Below are 16,486 nucleotides of genomic sequence, written 5' to 3'. Positions count from 1 at the left end.
ACCTCTCAAACTCTTAGATAAAGAAATCTGGACAAAGCCAAAAATAATGGGGGACAAAGGCCCAAAATAGAGACCCTTTTAAGTGCTACTCTTGCAAACTTCGAAAGTTGATAGGAATACACATTTTGCATTAGCATGGATTTTCTGAAGGTTATGAAGTATGAAACTCAACTGTCTGTCATTATTTTCTGACTTCAAATTCAATAATCTGCCAGTGATTTGCCAGAAAACAATTAAATGAGAAAAAGACCAAAAATATGAGGCAAAAATCTGGACAATCTGTGAAAATCTGTACAGTTGAGAGGTATGCTGGACAGAGCCAAATAATGGGGACAAATTCTAAATCTTGCTCTTATAAACATAGAATCAGTAAGGTTGCCATTAGGTTTGCTTACCTTTCAACCTTAGTAGATCAGTGCTATGCTGTTAAGCTGAATGTACACTTTTTTTGTAATTATTGACAACTGTCTTTTTATTGTACTTTGGAGCTTTTCTCCCCGGGTCTGGCTTCGTGATTAAACAAATGTTAAATAAATAAAAACATCTACTTTATTATGCGCACAGCGAGATGGCCAATCCGTGGAAAATTCTTACATTGATACCGGTCCTTGGAGCAAAAAAGGTTGGAGACCACTGTATGTATGTATTTATTTATTTATTGATCAGGGAAGGCCTGGGGAAGAAAGCTCCAGTAACAAAACAAGCAATCTTGTAAAACAGATAAAAATAAAAAGCTTAAAGTTACAATATGGATGTACAATAGCTGAAAGGCGGCTATACTAGAAGAAATCTGCAGTCAGTAAAATACAGTCTCATTGCATATTATTACCTGACAATTTGACATATACATGAAGTATAAAGTGTGAAATTACCATTTTATGTTGATAGGTAGGAGAAATAACAGGTGGTATGGGAGGTGTGAGTAGAAATCAGTGTGCACGGGAGGAAAGGTGAATAGTATGTACATTTGTTAGGTCATACAGAGAAAAAGTAGTGAAAATGAGGTAGATGTTGAAGAAAGCGAGTATGAGTTGGACTTTTGCTGGATGGAAAATCCTGACAGGTGGCAAATAGACAGTAGAAGTGGAATTTGCTTTGTTGAGGTATATAGTGTAATGAAAGTTTGTAAAGGGCAGGGTAGTCTAGCATGGGAAGGTGCAATATCAGAGCCAAGTGTTATGAAGTGTTCTTTAAGCAAGTTTGAGTCTGGATAGGTTAGTTTGTTGTCTAATAGTGGTAAAGATAGAATTCTAGATTTTGGCGGCATAATTTGAATAAAAGGACAGACCAGCAGAGTTATGGGCTTTAGTTATGGTTAACGGGGACTTGCCCATGGAGCATAATGATCGTGCAGGGGTGCATGATTCCATTAAGGCTTGGATTGCAGGACAGTTTTGAGGTTTGCATACTTGTTATGAACAGACTCTAACTGGGTGATAGTGTGTGTAGAGATTGCAGCCAGCCTCTTTTAAGGCTAGGCAGTGGTAGGATTTAGCAGATTGATTAATGGCAAATTTAGCTGTCTTGTTATAGTATTGTTCAGTTTGACTTCTAAAGGTTGGTGCAGTTGGGGGCAGCATGTAGTAGTGAAGATAATAGATAATACAGGGGCTGTTTTGGGCATTGCTTGTTAAAAAGTGTTTGCTGTAATTTGTTTGTTTGTGTCTTTCGGCTTTTCCTGGTTAGGGGTCGCCACAGCGGAACTCCGGTCCGCTAAAGATTTGGCAGTAGATTTTTACGTACTGGCTTGCCGGGCCTAACGCACAACCTTCAACGAAGGAACACCCATTCACGCATGTCGCTATACTGTAATAAAGGAGTTTATTTTTTGTGGGTTTTTGTAATAGTTTGTTGTTTGAATGTCAGCATTTAGGTGGTTATGTATAACACCACCAAGTAACTTTGTGGAGGACATAAGTTCAGTAGGAGTGTAGTTTGATGAGGAGAATGTGATGTACAGTTGTGTAATGCCCTAGCCAAGTAGCTTAGGTTGCGGCCCACTCATTGTTACCAGTGTTAAATGAATAAATAAATGTTATTAGTGCTGGTACTTGTGCAGGGTTGGTTATCTGCTTATGTGGTGAGCATCAGCTGTAGACTTGCTGTGTAACTTTCGCTTCTAGATGCCTGCCATGTTGTCTAAAAGTCATTTGTAGGCATTTTACATGCCTTCTCTCCACACACAGCTCTGCATCATGAGAGAAACATCTCTGAAAGCCAGACCTGAAAATTTTGAAAAGAAAAAAAAAAGGATGCATTTTTAAACCACAGTATATCTAACTGGTAGAGGACAGTCCATTTGTTTTTAAGTTATGGTGTTATTTAGGGAGGATTAGAACTTTCAACATGCTTGAGGTACACTATGTTCAGGCAGCCACCAGCCAAACTAATGAGCCTGCATACTCTGCATTTAGGAGTTGTGCAGCATTGTTTATACACAAGTTAAAAATATATTTCAAGTTTACTTAATTTATTATTTTTATGCATCAGCATTTTGTTTCGGAGTTGAGGAGTACATCTTTGTGGGCACATCATCTTCCATCTTCATAATGTAGTTTAAAGTGAACGTGTTTTAAAATTACCTCTGTTTATTCATGCTTTCCATTTGTGTTTACCATGCTTGCTGTAGTGCCTTCTACTCAGTCCTGTTCACAGCTGGCCTCAGAACTTCATGTCTAAAATTCTGCAGCTGAAACCCTGTTTGGAACTTCGCACATCCCTTGAGAAAGGACATGCCCCAAAAAATGAAGCTTGCAGTTTAAGCAGCATCATTTGCTTAGTGGATAAAATAGTCAGATACTCATTGCTGATGCAGGAAGATGACGTCTTTACATTCTGTTCTTCTGCTGTACACACTTGGGTTTGCATTTCCAGTGCTGACGCTGCAGTAAAGCATGGGGAGGGGATGTTTTACTCCTAAATCACTGGATTATAGTTAAAAAATAAATAAATAAATAAATAAAATTAATAAATAAAAGTATTAAAAACTCTTCCTGAGGTTTTGGTAATTCATATAGATATTAATGATCATATAGCACAAACCTGATAAAGAAGAGTAGGAAGATTTATTAAAGCCATCAAAGTATCACTCATTACTAAATTGTTCTGCTTTTAAAAGAGCAAAGAGCAGCATAGAAAAAAGGAATAATGGTAAAAATAAAATTGCCAGTTTTGATTAATGATTCCCTAACACAGCATGTTAGCTCTTCACAGTGCTGCTTCCTTTATTTGATCCAGCCATCCATCCTCAACCCTTTTTCCCATTTTTGCACCTGGGGTCGGGGTGTCACTTCCTCAGTGACAATCCTGTCGAGCCAAGGTTTACACCGCCGGGTGGCTAGCCCTGTTGCAGTAGTTCCTTCGCACAACTCACACGCACACACACTCTCACCTGTGGCAAATTTAGAGTGTCCAGTCAACCTACAGCATGACTTTGGAATGTGGGAGGAAACCGGAGTACCCAGAGGAAACCCACGTGACCGCATATTTAGCGAATTTATTTCTTCCACATTGTCCATTTTTCTGTTGATGTTTTACATGCGTTACAGTCACTATACTAGGAGTGTCAGAGACATTTCTACAAGACTGATAACAGTTTGAATAAAAAAGCATACAGAGAAGTTTGTGCTGCAGGTTTAAGTGCAAGAGCAATATGAACATGGGCCATCCTGTTCTTTATATACGCACACACACACTCTTTACTAAGACAGCCTGCGTGTATGTTGCAGCTGCATGAAAATTGTCATCTTACATTATTGTTGTCACACCCTCAATGCATGTAGTTTTCCATAAAAAATAAAGATGTAAATGTGACTTAGCAAGCTCAAACCATGCTGCTCTTGTATATGGTTTGGCTCTGAAAGAATAGACTGCTCTTTGCAACTTTCTGGAAATATTTCTGACATCATTTTCAGCCACTGTACAAGGTGAGTTCTGTACTGCTTCCAACTGGTCATCCTTTTGAATATGATTACAATGTATTTGTAAGTATTTTGAATAATGTATGTCCACTTTCCTATGAATACTGTAAGCATTGTCAAATGTCTTTGTGAACTCTAGCCTTTATCTAAGCTTATATAGCTCCCTCTTGTGGCAGAAATAAAACATTTCATTTAATAACATTGAGTTGATGCCTTTCAATCTACTTACTGTTCCCAAAAAAATTGTGTTACAGCTTTCAGCTGCTTGGCACATTATATGAAGTATGAAACTTGTAATCATGAGCCCCAAAACTAAGAAGAATAGAGAGAAACTTGCAAAGGTGACAATAAATGTTGAAACTTAGTATGTAAGATTTAAAAATGTGTTTTCAAGGGTCCATGCCTCCCCTGCCTGCTGCATATAATCGCATATACCACCTTGTATTGGAAAGGTACCACAACGTCATACCTAGTAAATATTCTTTATATTCTCTTTTACAGTGTAATAGACTATGTGGGTTGTGCATCTGTGTTGCACTGTATATTCTGCACTACTTACCTTCGATGTTATGCTATTTGATGATACGTGGTTCAACATCATTTGTGATTTTTACATTTCATATATTTTGTCTGTGTTTTAATGTTCAGGGTTTTGTTTCGTTATTATATAGACCCATATTTATATGTATAATGCACACACACACACACACACCCACACACACACACACACACACACACACACACACACACACATATGCACAAACATGTACAAATGCATATGCTTGTATCTGTGTTTCTGTGCCATAATAACAAAAACTCAAGTAGCAAAAACCAAGAAAAACAGCTATTTTATGCAGTGGACCTTGCCCCCATGCAATTTTATATATACCAATTAAAGAATTGCACAGCAGTGGGGAAAGGGCAAATTTCCACTCGCTACTGTACCAGCAGTTTTCAGTATTATGAGATTTTGATATTTTCAGTCTGTAAAAGCTTAAAGTTTAGTATTTTCAGTATTTTGGAGTTTTCAAACAACTGAGTGGTACCCATATGTGTACGTATTTATATGTATATATTTGTGCCACAATTTCATCTTGCCGTGATCTGAACACCACCACCTGAAAATATGCTTATGTTATTGTTTTATTCTATTCTGAAAGGTGATTTTCTTCAGTCACTGTGAAATTACCTTTTAGGATACAATTGCACAGTAATAGTTCCATAGTTTATCTCATGTGTCCGTAAGAGTACTCTGAAAATGTTATCCCAGACTTTGAGGATTCATTTAATTGCTACACTATTTGTGCTTAATTAGTACTCTAAAATGTTATCCTAGATTTTGAGGTTTCATTTAATTGTTACAGCATTTGTACATAATTTTGCTCAATTTAATGATTTTCTGGCTAAATTGTCAGCATTATTTCTGGGGCCTCACTTTATCAACCTATCTATTCTCATTGTGTGATTCTTTACCAGTGACCACATAATTAATTTTGGTGTAAAGTTGTGTCTTTGTTGATTCTGTGGGTCTCCAAAAAGTCTTATGAAAGTCTGAGTCAAATTTGTCCCCAGTTGTCAAAATTGTACCCTTGCATTTAATTTAGTGAAAATCTGGTTTCAGCTTCACCAGTTATTAGAGCTCAGCCTATGTGGAACGACTACACATGCCACACAGTAATGTACTGGTTGCATTGTCAAGAAATATGGAAGTCTTGTTAATGTACTAGCCAAGTCCATTTCACAACATTAGAAGTATGAAAATGAGTCTGTTTATGAGTTTCTGCCTAATACATGCCTCTTACCTGCTGGTGAAACAAAGTATGGCAGTAATGGAGAACACTGGACCAAATCCGTGTTTTTGCTTGGCTGTTAGAATGGTACAGTGTAAGCATACTTTGACAGCTGCCGTTGTAACATTGCTGACTTATTCTGAAGATAGGACTCCATGGCATACCTCTCAACTTCTTTGTTCAAGAATTCTGGACAAAGACCCAACATTTGGATTATTTTAAATGTTAATATGATTCACTTAAAGTTAATAGAGCAGCATGTTTTGCTCCCTCTTGCATTTTCTGAATAATAAGAAGGGGAACACTAATGCATGGCACTGATTGATTGCAATCCTCCATGATTTACCAGAATACCAGAATTTTATGAGGAATAGCAAAAATATGAGGCAGAATCAGGGACATTTAAGAGGTATGTTCCATGGTGCCACACTCTGACAGAGCCCTGGGAAAGTACATGTACAGTAATAAGCCAAACCACTCAAGCTGTCTTTCCTTTATCTCAGCAATCTTTGCTTGGTATTTTTCTTCAAAGACTGGGATAAAATGATCGCTATATAATCAACCATAAAATACAGGAACATAGGTGCTTGTCATTTGCAAAGTGGTGCACGTATGTAGACTCACAGAAAATGTTTTTGAGGTGGCGCCTGTTTTTATGTGACACTTAAAAATGCTTACCTTCGCAGTGCAATTGTGAGAAACATCTGTAGCAGATGATGATTGAAAAACAAGTGTACCCGAGAACAAAAGGGCATGGTTTGAGAATGGATGAGATTGTGTCGCTATAGACTGAATCAGAGGAATGGGAGGATGCCCCCCCGTAATATCAGCGGACTCCTAAATCAACCATCTTTGAGACACCATCAGTGTAGTTATAGGCTTACAATGATATTGGAGATAAGAGACCACTAGTCCTTTTGTAGGCACATCACTTACTATTCTTATGCAAGGTGCACTGTTTTTCATTATCACCCAAAGTACAGAGCTGCTGCTACTGTAATGTCGCATTCCCCTGCACTTCAGACATCAAAGGCATGAAAATGACATTGGGAGCAGCCCCGAATGTGTGGGACACTGTACTTTGTTTGTGTTGTGGTTGTGTATCACTGGAAGAGGTTGGGGTACAGGTAGGCAGAAGCTTTCTTAATGCAAGCCCATTTCAGTACTCTTTAGTACTGATGACATAGGATCATAGGAGGTTACTAGGCTAATGTCTCTGGGGCCCTTACAAGCCTAGCCAAGAGTTTATCCCCAAAACCCGTCAGTGTGGGACACAGGTGGAACCCCCTGGGACAGATTTGTGGTTCCCCATCCACTCATCAAGTTCGTGCACCTCATCTCCCTAGATCAAGTGCTAAAGGCCCTATCCAAGGCAAATAACACAGCTTCTATAGGACCTGATAGTATCCCAGGCTGTATTCTGCACCATCTCCAGTAAGAACTGGCTTGGTCATTGAGCACCCTATTCAACCATAGCCTAAGTACAGGCTTCATTCCAGCACTGCCATTGTCATCCCCTTGCACAAAGATGGTGCCACTACTGACCCTGGAAACTACCACCCCATTAGGTTGACAAGTCTGATTTGTAAAGCCATGGAGCATATTGTTATGGTTCTCATAAACAAGGACATAGGCAATCTCCAAGCACTTGACCCCACCCAGTTTGGATTTGTCAAGGGCAGATCTTGCCTGTTGAACCTGATTGACGTCTTTGAGACGGTCACTAAGGCCTTGGATGGGGGAAAGTCAGTGGATACAGTTTACCTTGACTTGACCAAGTCCTTTGACATAATCCCCCACTAGGGCATCATCGAAAAGCTAACACAACTTGGCATAAATCCCTATTTTATCAGGTGGGTAGCCAACTGGCTCACCGACAAGATCCTCAAAGTCAAAATAGGTGCCTCCACCTCCGATAGCAGATCTGCCACTAATGGAATTCCCCAGGGATTTGTTCTGGGACCCCTACTGTTTGACATATACTTCTCAGAGATCCAGGTAAAGACAAAAGGCCCATGGCTGACCAAGTTTGTGGATGACTGTAAGTTGGGTACTGTCATTGACTCCCCAAATGATGTTAACATACTGCAAGAGGGTCTAACAGCAACTAATGACTGATGCCAAAGTCAAGGCCTCAAGCTGAACACAAAAAAATGTAAAATGTATCATAGCAAAAGGCAAAAACCCCTGCTGATTACCCACACACCAACCCCTAAGCACACAACATGTGGTGAGAGAGAGTGGCACTACTCAGGATGATAACCTCATCACCATCCATCGTAGCGGGGCAGTGGTCAGAAAAACGTTTTACTTGGTTCATCTCATAAGTAAAGGGATTGCATCCAGAAAAAAGGAGGTTATACCTCTATACTCCTCCCTCATTAGACCAATAATTGAGTATAACTCCCCGTTTGGTATGTACCTCTCCAAACATCTGCACTAAATGGAAAGGCCACTGAAATACCTTACAAAGAGAATACATGGCCTCCAACACCTGTTCTATATGGACAGGCTCAGATTACTACCACTCATTTCAGTATCGTACAGATTGCTCAGGGGTGATGTTCTTCGTGTTTCACTGTTGCAGTCATTACATTTGGGTAATCTGCTGGCACGTTGCCCTCAGTCGGCTTGAATAACAAAGTCTTGGGTCCTGCGTCAGTTGCTGTCTCCTCTTCCATGATGTCAGGTCGTCAGGGGTATAAAACATGCAGCCGATGCCATTTTATTCATCTTTCTTGCCGCGTGGTGCCCAAAAGCAATTTGCAAGTGCCGGTTGGCCGATTCCAGTTTCAGAACCGAAGTCTTCAATTAAAGCTAAGTACTCCGTTAGGGAAACTTTTTCTTGCTCCTTACCGATGTCAGTAAAAGTTAATAACTGCATTACTTGTGGGAAGCAAATACTTTATAAGGATTTTCATTTGTACTGTATTCCTTGCTTAGGCCCAGATCATAACGTGCCTTGCTGCCGGTTTTGTGCTAGATTTAACCAACGCACTATTAAGCGTCTGTATATTTTTGCTTCTAAATATTTTGGATCAAGATTTAATTACCCTGAAATGTCGTCTGTTAGCAATCCGACTACTGGAGTTCACAAGAAACACAAAGAAAAAGACAGAGACAGACCGTCGAGGTCCAAAACAGATGAAACTTCTCCTAATCCGGTCGCCGGTTCGCCGGAACTCAGTGAAGCGCCTTTGTAGCCCCTGATACCCGCTACTTTTGAGTCGCAGGCCTCTACCGAGACCCATGTGGAGTCCGGTATGTCACGAGATTCTCAGAGTATTGAACCCATGGATGTCTCTCCCTTGGATGGGTCCGGAGCCGCTCAGCAGGCACCGGCTTCTGAGGGTGTTTTCAGGCCTCAACATTTTTATATAAAACTGACGCCAGCCTCAAAAACAAGATCAAAAACATCTTCTAGGTCTAAAAAACTTACACATGAGCCACGTGCTCAGGGCCCTATGCCTAAAAAACAGATGATCAAAATGGCTGAGGACTTAATTACCTTGATCAAGTGTTCTCAACCCCCCCCCCACTAAGAGGCCTAGGCAAGGCACTGATTATGAATCTTCAGATCAGGTTTCCATTTCTTCTGATTCCTCTTCTGATCAGGAATTTTCTATTCCACCCTATGAGGATTCTGATGCAGAAGAATCCATTGCATCTGCATCTCCTCCTAAGGGTTACTCTTTTGGAGAAACCTTGCATACTTTAAGATAACATTTTCACTGGGAGAGTCAGGATTTCTCTGAATCAAAAAAAGAGGCTTAGGGATTTCCTCCTTCCTCAGCAGAGGCCTTTGGCAATACCTCCTGTATTAGACATTGTTGATGATGTGTTTTCGGAGTCAAGCATGGCTCCTGATTCCCTACCTCCGGCTCCTAGTAAGCCAGACAGATATTACAGGGTTCCTGACTCCCATACATTTTTATTCAAAAATCCTGCTGCTGATCCTGAGACTATTTCACAGGGTCCCAAAGGTGTAAAGGCCTCTACAGCCAAAAATCCTACCCCCTCTGATAGAGATTCCAGAGCGCTGGATAGATGGGGAAAGAAGGTTTCTACGTCTGCAACCTTGGCAATTAGGGCCTTAAACTGCCAGTTGCATATGCTTAAATATCAACAGCATGTTATGGGCTTATTGAAACAGAAAATTATGTTGATTTCTGATTGTGTGGAAAATAAAGAATTACATGAATTATTGCATTCAGCAGAACAGGTTGGAAAGCATACTTTGCAATGTGGTTTTGATTCCTTGGAGGCCTCTTGCAGGGCCGCAGTTACTGGATCTGTGATTAGAAGGCATGCCTGGCTCAAGGAGCAAAATCTGCCTGATCATGTTAAAGCTAAATTGTTGGATGCCCCCCTTGAAGCATTATACTCTGTTTGGTAATATGGCAGAGGAGGTTTTAAAGAAAATGGAAGACAAAGCTAAATCTATGCAAACTGTAAAAGATTTCTTACAAGTGCAGCCACCCAGGTTAAGTAGGCACTGGCCTACTAAAAATTGGTCCTTTCCTGTGTCCAGCAGAGCCACTCAAGGCAAATCCAGGCACTCAAAAGGCTCTAGATACCAATCACAGGGTTCTTACAGGTCAAAGCAATGGGGTGCCTCCACCTCCAAATCTGGAGGAAACAAAGCACAACCCTACAGTAAGCAGTCTCAGTGACTTCCCTCTACCTTCACCAAGCACTTATCTTTTGGCAGCCCCCTTGGGGGGAAAATTAGCACTTCATGCTCAAAATTGGCAGTTAATTACCCAGGACAAGTGGGTATTAAACATAGTATCCCAGGGGTACAGATTTCATTTCCATACTTTGCCAATTCCAAACAGTTGTCCAGATCTGCCACAAAATCAGTGGGCAGAGGCTCAGAAACAAGTTATGTCCCTCATGGATATGGGGGCTATTCAACCAGTACCAGAAAAGGAAAAAGGACAAGGTTTTTATTCAAGACTTTTCCTGGTACGCAGAAAAGACAATGCCTGGCGTCCAATACTGGACTTATTGATTTTGAACACATTCCTGGACATTCCAAAATTCAAATTGCTGACTTTACAACAGCTACTGCCTATGCTGGGCAGGAACGCTTGGTTAGTGACTCTAGACTTAAGAGGCATACCTGCATATCCCCATAAGGGAATCATGCAGAAGATACCTCCGTTTCAAGGCAGGTTTTTTGCATTAACAATTCTCTGCACTGCCCTTTGGCTTATCTACTGTGCCCAGGGTCTTTACAAAGTGCCTGGCACCAGTAATTGCATTCTGCAGACAAAGAAGCATACAAATTTATCCTTATCTGGATGACTGTTTCATTCAAGCAGAGGACAAGGACACACTTCGTCAACATCTGGCGTTTGTAAAAAGGCTTCTAACATGCCTGGGGTACACAATAAAAGAAAAGAAATCACAACTGGTACCCTCTCAAATAATTACATTCCTGGGTGCAAGCTTGAATACAACTGCCCAGATGGCTTATCTTATGCCAGACAAACAAAGGCAACTGACAACATACTTCAAACAAATGGCAGCAAAAACCCAGTTATCTGCAAGACAACTTCTGCAGGCTTTGGGGTTCATGGCATCCTGCATTCTACTAATTCCATATGCGAGACTGCATATGAGGAAACTTCACTGGTACCTAAAAGGTTTATGGAGTCACCATTGTCACAGTCTGGAAACAATGATTCCTCTCATTCCCTGCCTACAACAGGAGTTTATTTGGTGGGCAGAGACATGTCACCAAAACAAGGGACTGTCATTCACTCTACCCCCTGCCACCCAAACCCTAACTACAGACGCATCAGACTATGCTTGGGGGGCCAACCTGGCGGGAAGATGCATTCAGGGCAAATGGAGCTCAAAACAAATGCATCTGCATATCAACCAGAAAGAGATGCTAGCTGTTCAGAATGCTCTGACAGCCTTCAAGGACTTTCTTCACCCAGGATGACTACTGATAAAGATGGACAACACCATGGTTATGTGGTACATAAACAAGCAGGGGGGTACACATTCCTACCCCCTTTGCAGACTATCCATGGCATTGTAGAACACAGCTTTGACTTGCCAAATACATCTTCAAGCTCAATTCCTGCCAGGAAAGCAGAATACTCTGGCAGACGACCTAAGCAGAAATCTTATGGGACCCGCACGAGTGGAAACTGGATCCACAAATCTTCAGCATGTTAACACAGAAATGGGGGAGCCCAAACATAGATCTATTTGCCTCTCCCCAAAATTATCAACTGGACAAATTCTGCACAAGGACTTATCACAGACAAGCATGGAAAGTGGATGCCCTATCCTTCAGTTGGAAAAACCTATCAGTCTATGCCTTTCCCCCTCTGCCCTTTCTCTCCAAGGTCTTACTAAAGGTCAGACAGGAAAAAACAAAAATGATCCTAGTTGCTCTGGACTGGCCTCGCTAGAACTGGTACCCAATTCTAAGGAATATGTCTCAACTCCCTCCTTGGTACTTGCCTCAAATACCTCATCTACTGTCTCAGCAGAACAATCAAATTCTGCACACTCTGCTCCAAACTCTGAACCTTGCAGCATGGCTGATCATTTAATTTTTCAAACAACACCTCTCAGTAAATCTGTGATGGATGTCATTTTGGAAGCCAGAAGGCCTACTACTAGAAAATCTTATGCTGTTAAATGGAAGATATTCTGTGCTTGGAACCAAGCACAAGGAACGGACACAGCAAAGCCCAATATTCCTCAGATTTTACAATATTTGACTGAGATGCTTGACAAGGGCCTACCTTTTTTTTCTTCAGTAAAAATCCATGTGTCTGCCATCTCGGCTCATTACAACACAGAGCCTCCCCTCTTTTCTCATCCTCTGCTTAAACAGCATCTTAGAGGGGCCAAAAATTTAAGGCCTCCCAGAAGATCACCAACTCCTGCATGGGACCTCAATTTTGTGCTGGAAAAACTCACCCTGCCTCCTTTTGAACCAGCAGCTACTGCGGATATAAAATTTTATCTTGGAAAGCTTTCCTCTTGGTAATCACTTCAGCAAGAAGGGGTTCAGAACTATAGGCTGTCATGGCTGTGGAGCCTTTTATTACATTTTACTTGGACAGGGTGTCCCTCAGGACCAATCCTTCTTTTATGCCTAAGGTGGTATCCAGTGTGGCTCTTAACCAAAGAATTCACCTGCCAACATTTTACCCAAACCCACAGAACAAGGGGGAGTGGATTCTGCATTCATTGGGCGTACACAGACAACTAAGATTCTGCTTAAACAGGACCAAATCTCTAAGAATGTCTGAGCAACTACTGGTGGCATTTACTGCAGGATCAGAGGGGAAGGCTATATCAAAGAAGACTATTTCTAAGTGGATAAGCCACTGCATTTTTCTGCTACTTGCACCATGGTAAACCTGTGCCCAAGGGGATCAGGTCACATTCCACTAGGGCTACCTCTACCTCAGCAGCTTTTCTCAGAGGAGTTCCAACCAAAGACATTCTAGAAGCTGCTACTTGGAGCTCTGTTCATACCTTCACAAAGCATTATCATTTGCCTCTCTTCTCCAAGTCCAGGGCAGGCTTTGCCACTGCAGTTCTGCAGGGCCTTATAGCCGCTCCTAATGCTATTTAGTTCCATCCTCCCATCCATAGCTTTGGGATTCTACCCAAATGTAATGACTGCAACAGTGAAACACGAAGAACATAGTACAGTTGTGTACACTTACCATAAATGTAGATGTTCGAGTGTATTCACTGTTGCTGTCCGGGTTACCCACCCGCCATCCCCCTTTTCTATAACTTCTCTTTCCTTCACTATATTCTAAAGCCTTTGTGGTGTATTTGCTTTTAGATGAAGGTAAAGTTTATGTTGCTAAAAGTGCATTTACATATATGTTTATTTATATATATATATATCTATCTATCTATATAATATTTTTGCTCCCCATTTGGGGGCACCTGACATCTGGGGCAAGAAAAACTGAATAAAATGGCATCGGCTGCATGTTTTATACCCCTGACGACCTGACGTCATGGAAGAGGAGACAGCATCCGACGCAGGACCCAAGACTTTGTTATTCAGGCCGATTGAGGGCAACCTGCCAGCAGATTACCCAAATGTGATGACTGCAACAGTGAATACACTCTAACATCTACATTTATGGTAAGTGTACAAAACTGTACTATCTGTGTCTTCCCTACAAGACAATCTCAGACCTTGCCCTACTAGAGATGCTCCATATCCATAAGTCTAACTCCTCACACATTACCCACTTGAAAATCCTGAATCTAATATGGGACATCAACAAAACCTGCTGGAGAGAGATATTTGCCTCCCAGAGGCTGCCCTGTCTCTGGAATGGACTTCCCATGCATGTCAAACAGAGCATCTTGCTGACCCTCTTCATTAAGTGCAGTAATGAATTTACTCTGTTTTTGTAGTTAGGATGACATTAACTCCAGCAGGTACAGTAACTAATTTACTGCGTTGTAATGCGTCTCTGCGTGTCTCTCTGCATGTGTGTCTCTGCGTTTTTCTAGTTCTGCTAACTAGCATGCTTACACTTTAGGATCAGAAATGTCAAATATTCAAACATATGAGAGAGTTTTGATAAACTGAAATCTTCCCATTCTAGCTAAGGGTGCATGCCTTTTTGCTACTGAAGACAGTAGCCAGCTTATAGAAAAGGAAGTGCCTGATTTGGGTTTTTGACCAGTTAATTGAAAACTAATCACTGCAAGAGGCTATTCTTCCTTACTGTAAGATGCCGTGACATTGAGTTGGTTACATAATCAGCAATGATGCAATGGGGTACAACCCTATAAGTATGATGTAAGGAAATTTGTCCTGCAAGTAAGTTTTTTTAATGATATGAATTTCTAACCTCATGGTATCTGTTGATTGGCTATCGCTTTAGCTAGAAGTCCACTGAAGACCATCCATTAAACATTGTCACTATTGTTAGTGATGACCATTACCTAACCAAATAGTGTTGGATCCCTAAGTCTACCAAAATGGGTCTGGTTTCAGCTGCAACTGCAGTTTAGAGATTAAAGTAATCTGCAGTGTTCCGCCTCCCGAGTGTCAGAAATTTTTTGAAGGTCAGTATGGACTTGCACTACTTGGCACTTCCTGAAATTGACAGAATTATCATTTGTAAACAACAGTAGTGGTTTATGCATACTGTCTAGACTTCATCTGTTGTAGTAGGTGTTCATGTTTATATGTTAGATTTTTTTAATTATGCATTTTCTTCTCTTCCTTTTGCTTTAGACTGTTCTGAAACTTAGCTACCACTTTCAGCATAAACTAATGTAGATATTATAACATTCTATTAATTTTAATCATGCGTCTACTATGGTAGATGAGTATTGTACTGATAATGTAATCCAGTAGCTGCAGGCTAGCTGAATGATACATTGTGACTGTGCTGAGACTTTTTTGAAGATTCAGATTGTTTGTTATATCTGGCAGGATTTCTTAAGCCAGTGAATGTGTAGCGCAAAACCTCTTTAAATGTCAGCAGTGCCCTTACTTTGTTTCTTCGTTCTCTTAGGAGCAGCCCAGAGTGCTAGAGACTCCACTAGTAATGCAGACTATTGCTACAAATGGAAGAATGTTCCAGTTTGTTGTATTCCAGTTAAACACCACAGACTTATCCTCCAGTGATGGCATCAAAACCTGGTGTGGCTCGATCGAGATCAAGAGCTGTATGCATATGCAAAATGCCTTCCAGAAATCAAGAAGAAAATTGTTGTCGTAAGCAACTTTAAGTTGAATGGGAATATTTGGGAAAGTTTTGAGTAGTACTATGTCCATTCCTTTCACCACTATGAGACCAAAGTTTGATGCATGCAGGCATTAATCTTTCTTATAGTTCAAAGCTGGTCAGTAAACCACCCTGCAAATCTGCTTTGTACATTACATACAAGAGCTTCCATAATTAAGTATATAGGGCAGCTGATGCTGACGTGGCAGTAACTGCCCTCTCCAGTATCATGTTGTATACTTTGTGCATTTTGCAGCAAAAATAGTACTTTCAGAGATTCGTTACTAACTTAGTGAAAACTTGGTGCTTTCCAGCAACTAATTTGTTGGTGTTCCCTAACTTTTAAAGAAATTATATTTAAACAAGATCATTTGAATTCAAAGTGAAAAACCCTCCTGCCATTATTTTTTGTAAGGGTCATGTACAGGTAAACAAAGGCAATGCCTTTACTTACAGTACACCTTAATTAAGGTTTTGCACTCCAGGAGACTTTGTTTTTATCTAAATGAAATTTGCTTTAGCTAAGAAATATATTTAATTTAAATATTTTTTTTATTAGGCAAGCCCAAGTATGACTGTCACTGTAGTGTGTCTGCAAGGTCTTAATGAGATCCATTACTGAAGTCAAAAGATTTGTGCATGAACAAAGATGATTATTACTGTTACCATGATGTGTATCCTACAGACTTCTGCGAGGCTGTATACTTAACAGCTTGTAAGACATTCTAGTTCACTTCTCTCTGAACCACATAAGCTGGATATTTTTCTATCCTTATACCAAAGAGAAGAGGGAAAGTAATGCTGTCAGAAAATTGGACTTTTGATTGGGCTTAAGGTATCATTCTTTGTGAAACAGAAACTGTTGTATGATATCGAATGCCATAATCTTGCATTGGTGAATTTTTGTTTCTAAAGTAGGTTAGCGTAAGTGCCATTGTAGCTTTGGTTTTCTGGTGTTTTTCAGCTTCTCCGGTGAAGTTTTCTATTTTCCTCATGGTTGCTTTTGCCTTTGGAACACTTAGCG

General features: G+C 40.6%; 1 protein-coding gene across 1 annotated transcript in view; it reads left to right on the top strand.

Moving 5' to 3' along the window:
- MRPL37 (mitochondrial ribosomal protein L37) overlaps positions 1-16,486 on the top strand; it is a 294,091-nt gene that overhangs the window by 196,732 nt on the left and 80,873 nt on the right. The window contains 2 exon segments of the mRNA XM_044085487.1: positions 15,250-15,367; positions 15,370-15,452. Coding sequence (XP_043941422.1) covers positions 15,250-15,367; positions 15,370-15,452 — 201 coding nt within the window.

This window comes from Protopterus annectens, chromosome 10.part0 (assembly GCF_019279795.1).
Source record: "Protopterus annectens isolate FY-2018-M chromosome 10.part0, PAN1.0, whole genome shotgun sequence".
NCBI classification, from domain to species: domain Eukaryota; kingdom Metazoa; phylum Chordata; order Ceratodontiformes; family Protopteridae; genus Protopterus; species Protopterus annectens.
Note: the sequence above shows the minus strand (reverse complement) of the source record. Positions and strands in the feature narration are given on the sequence as shown.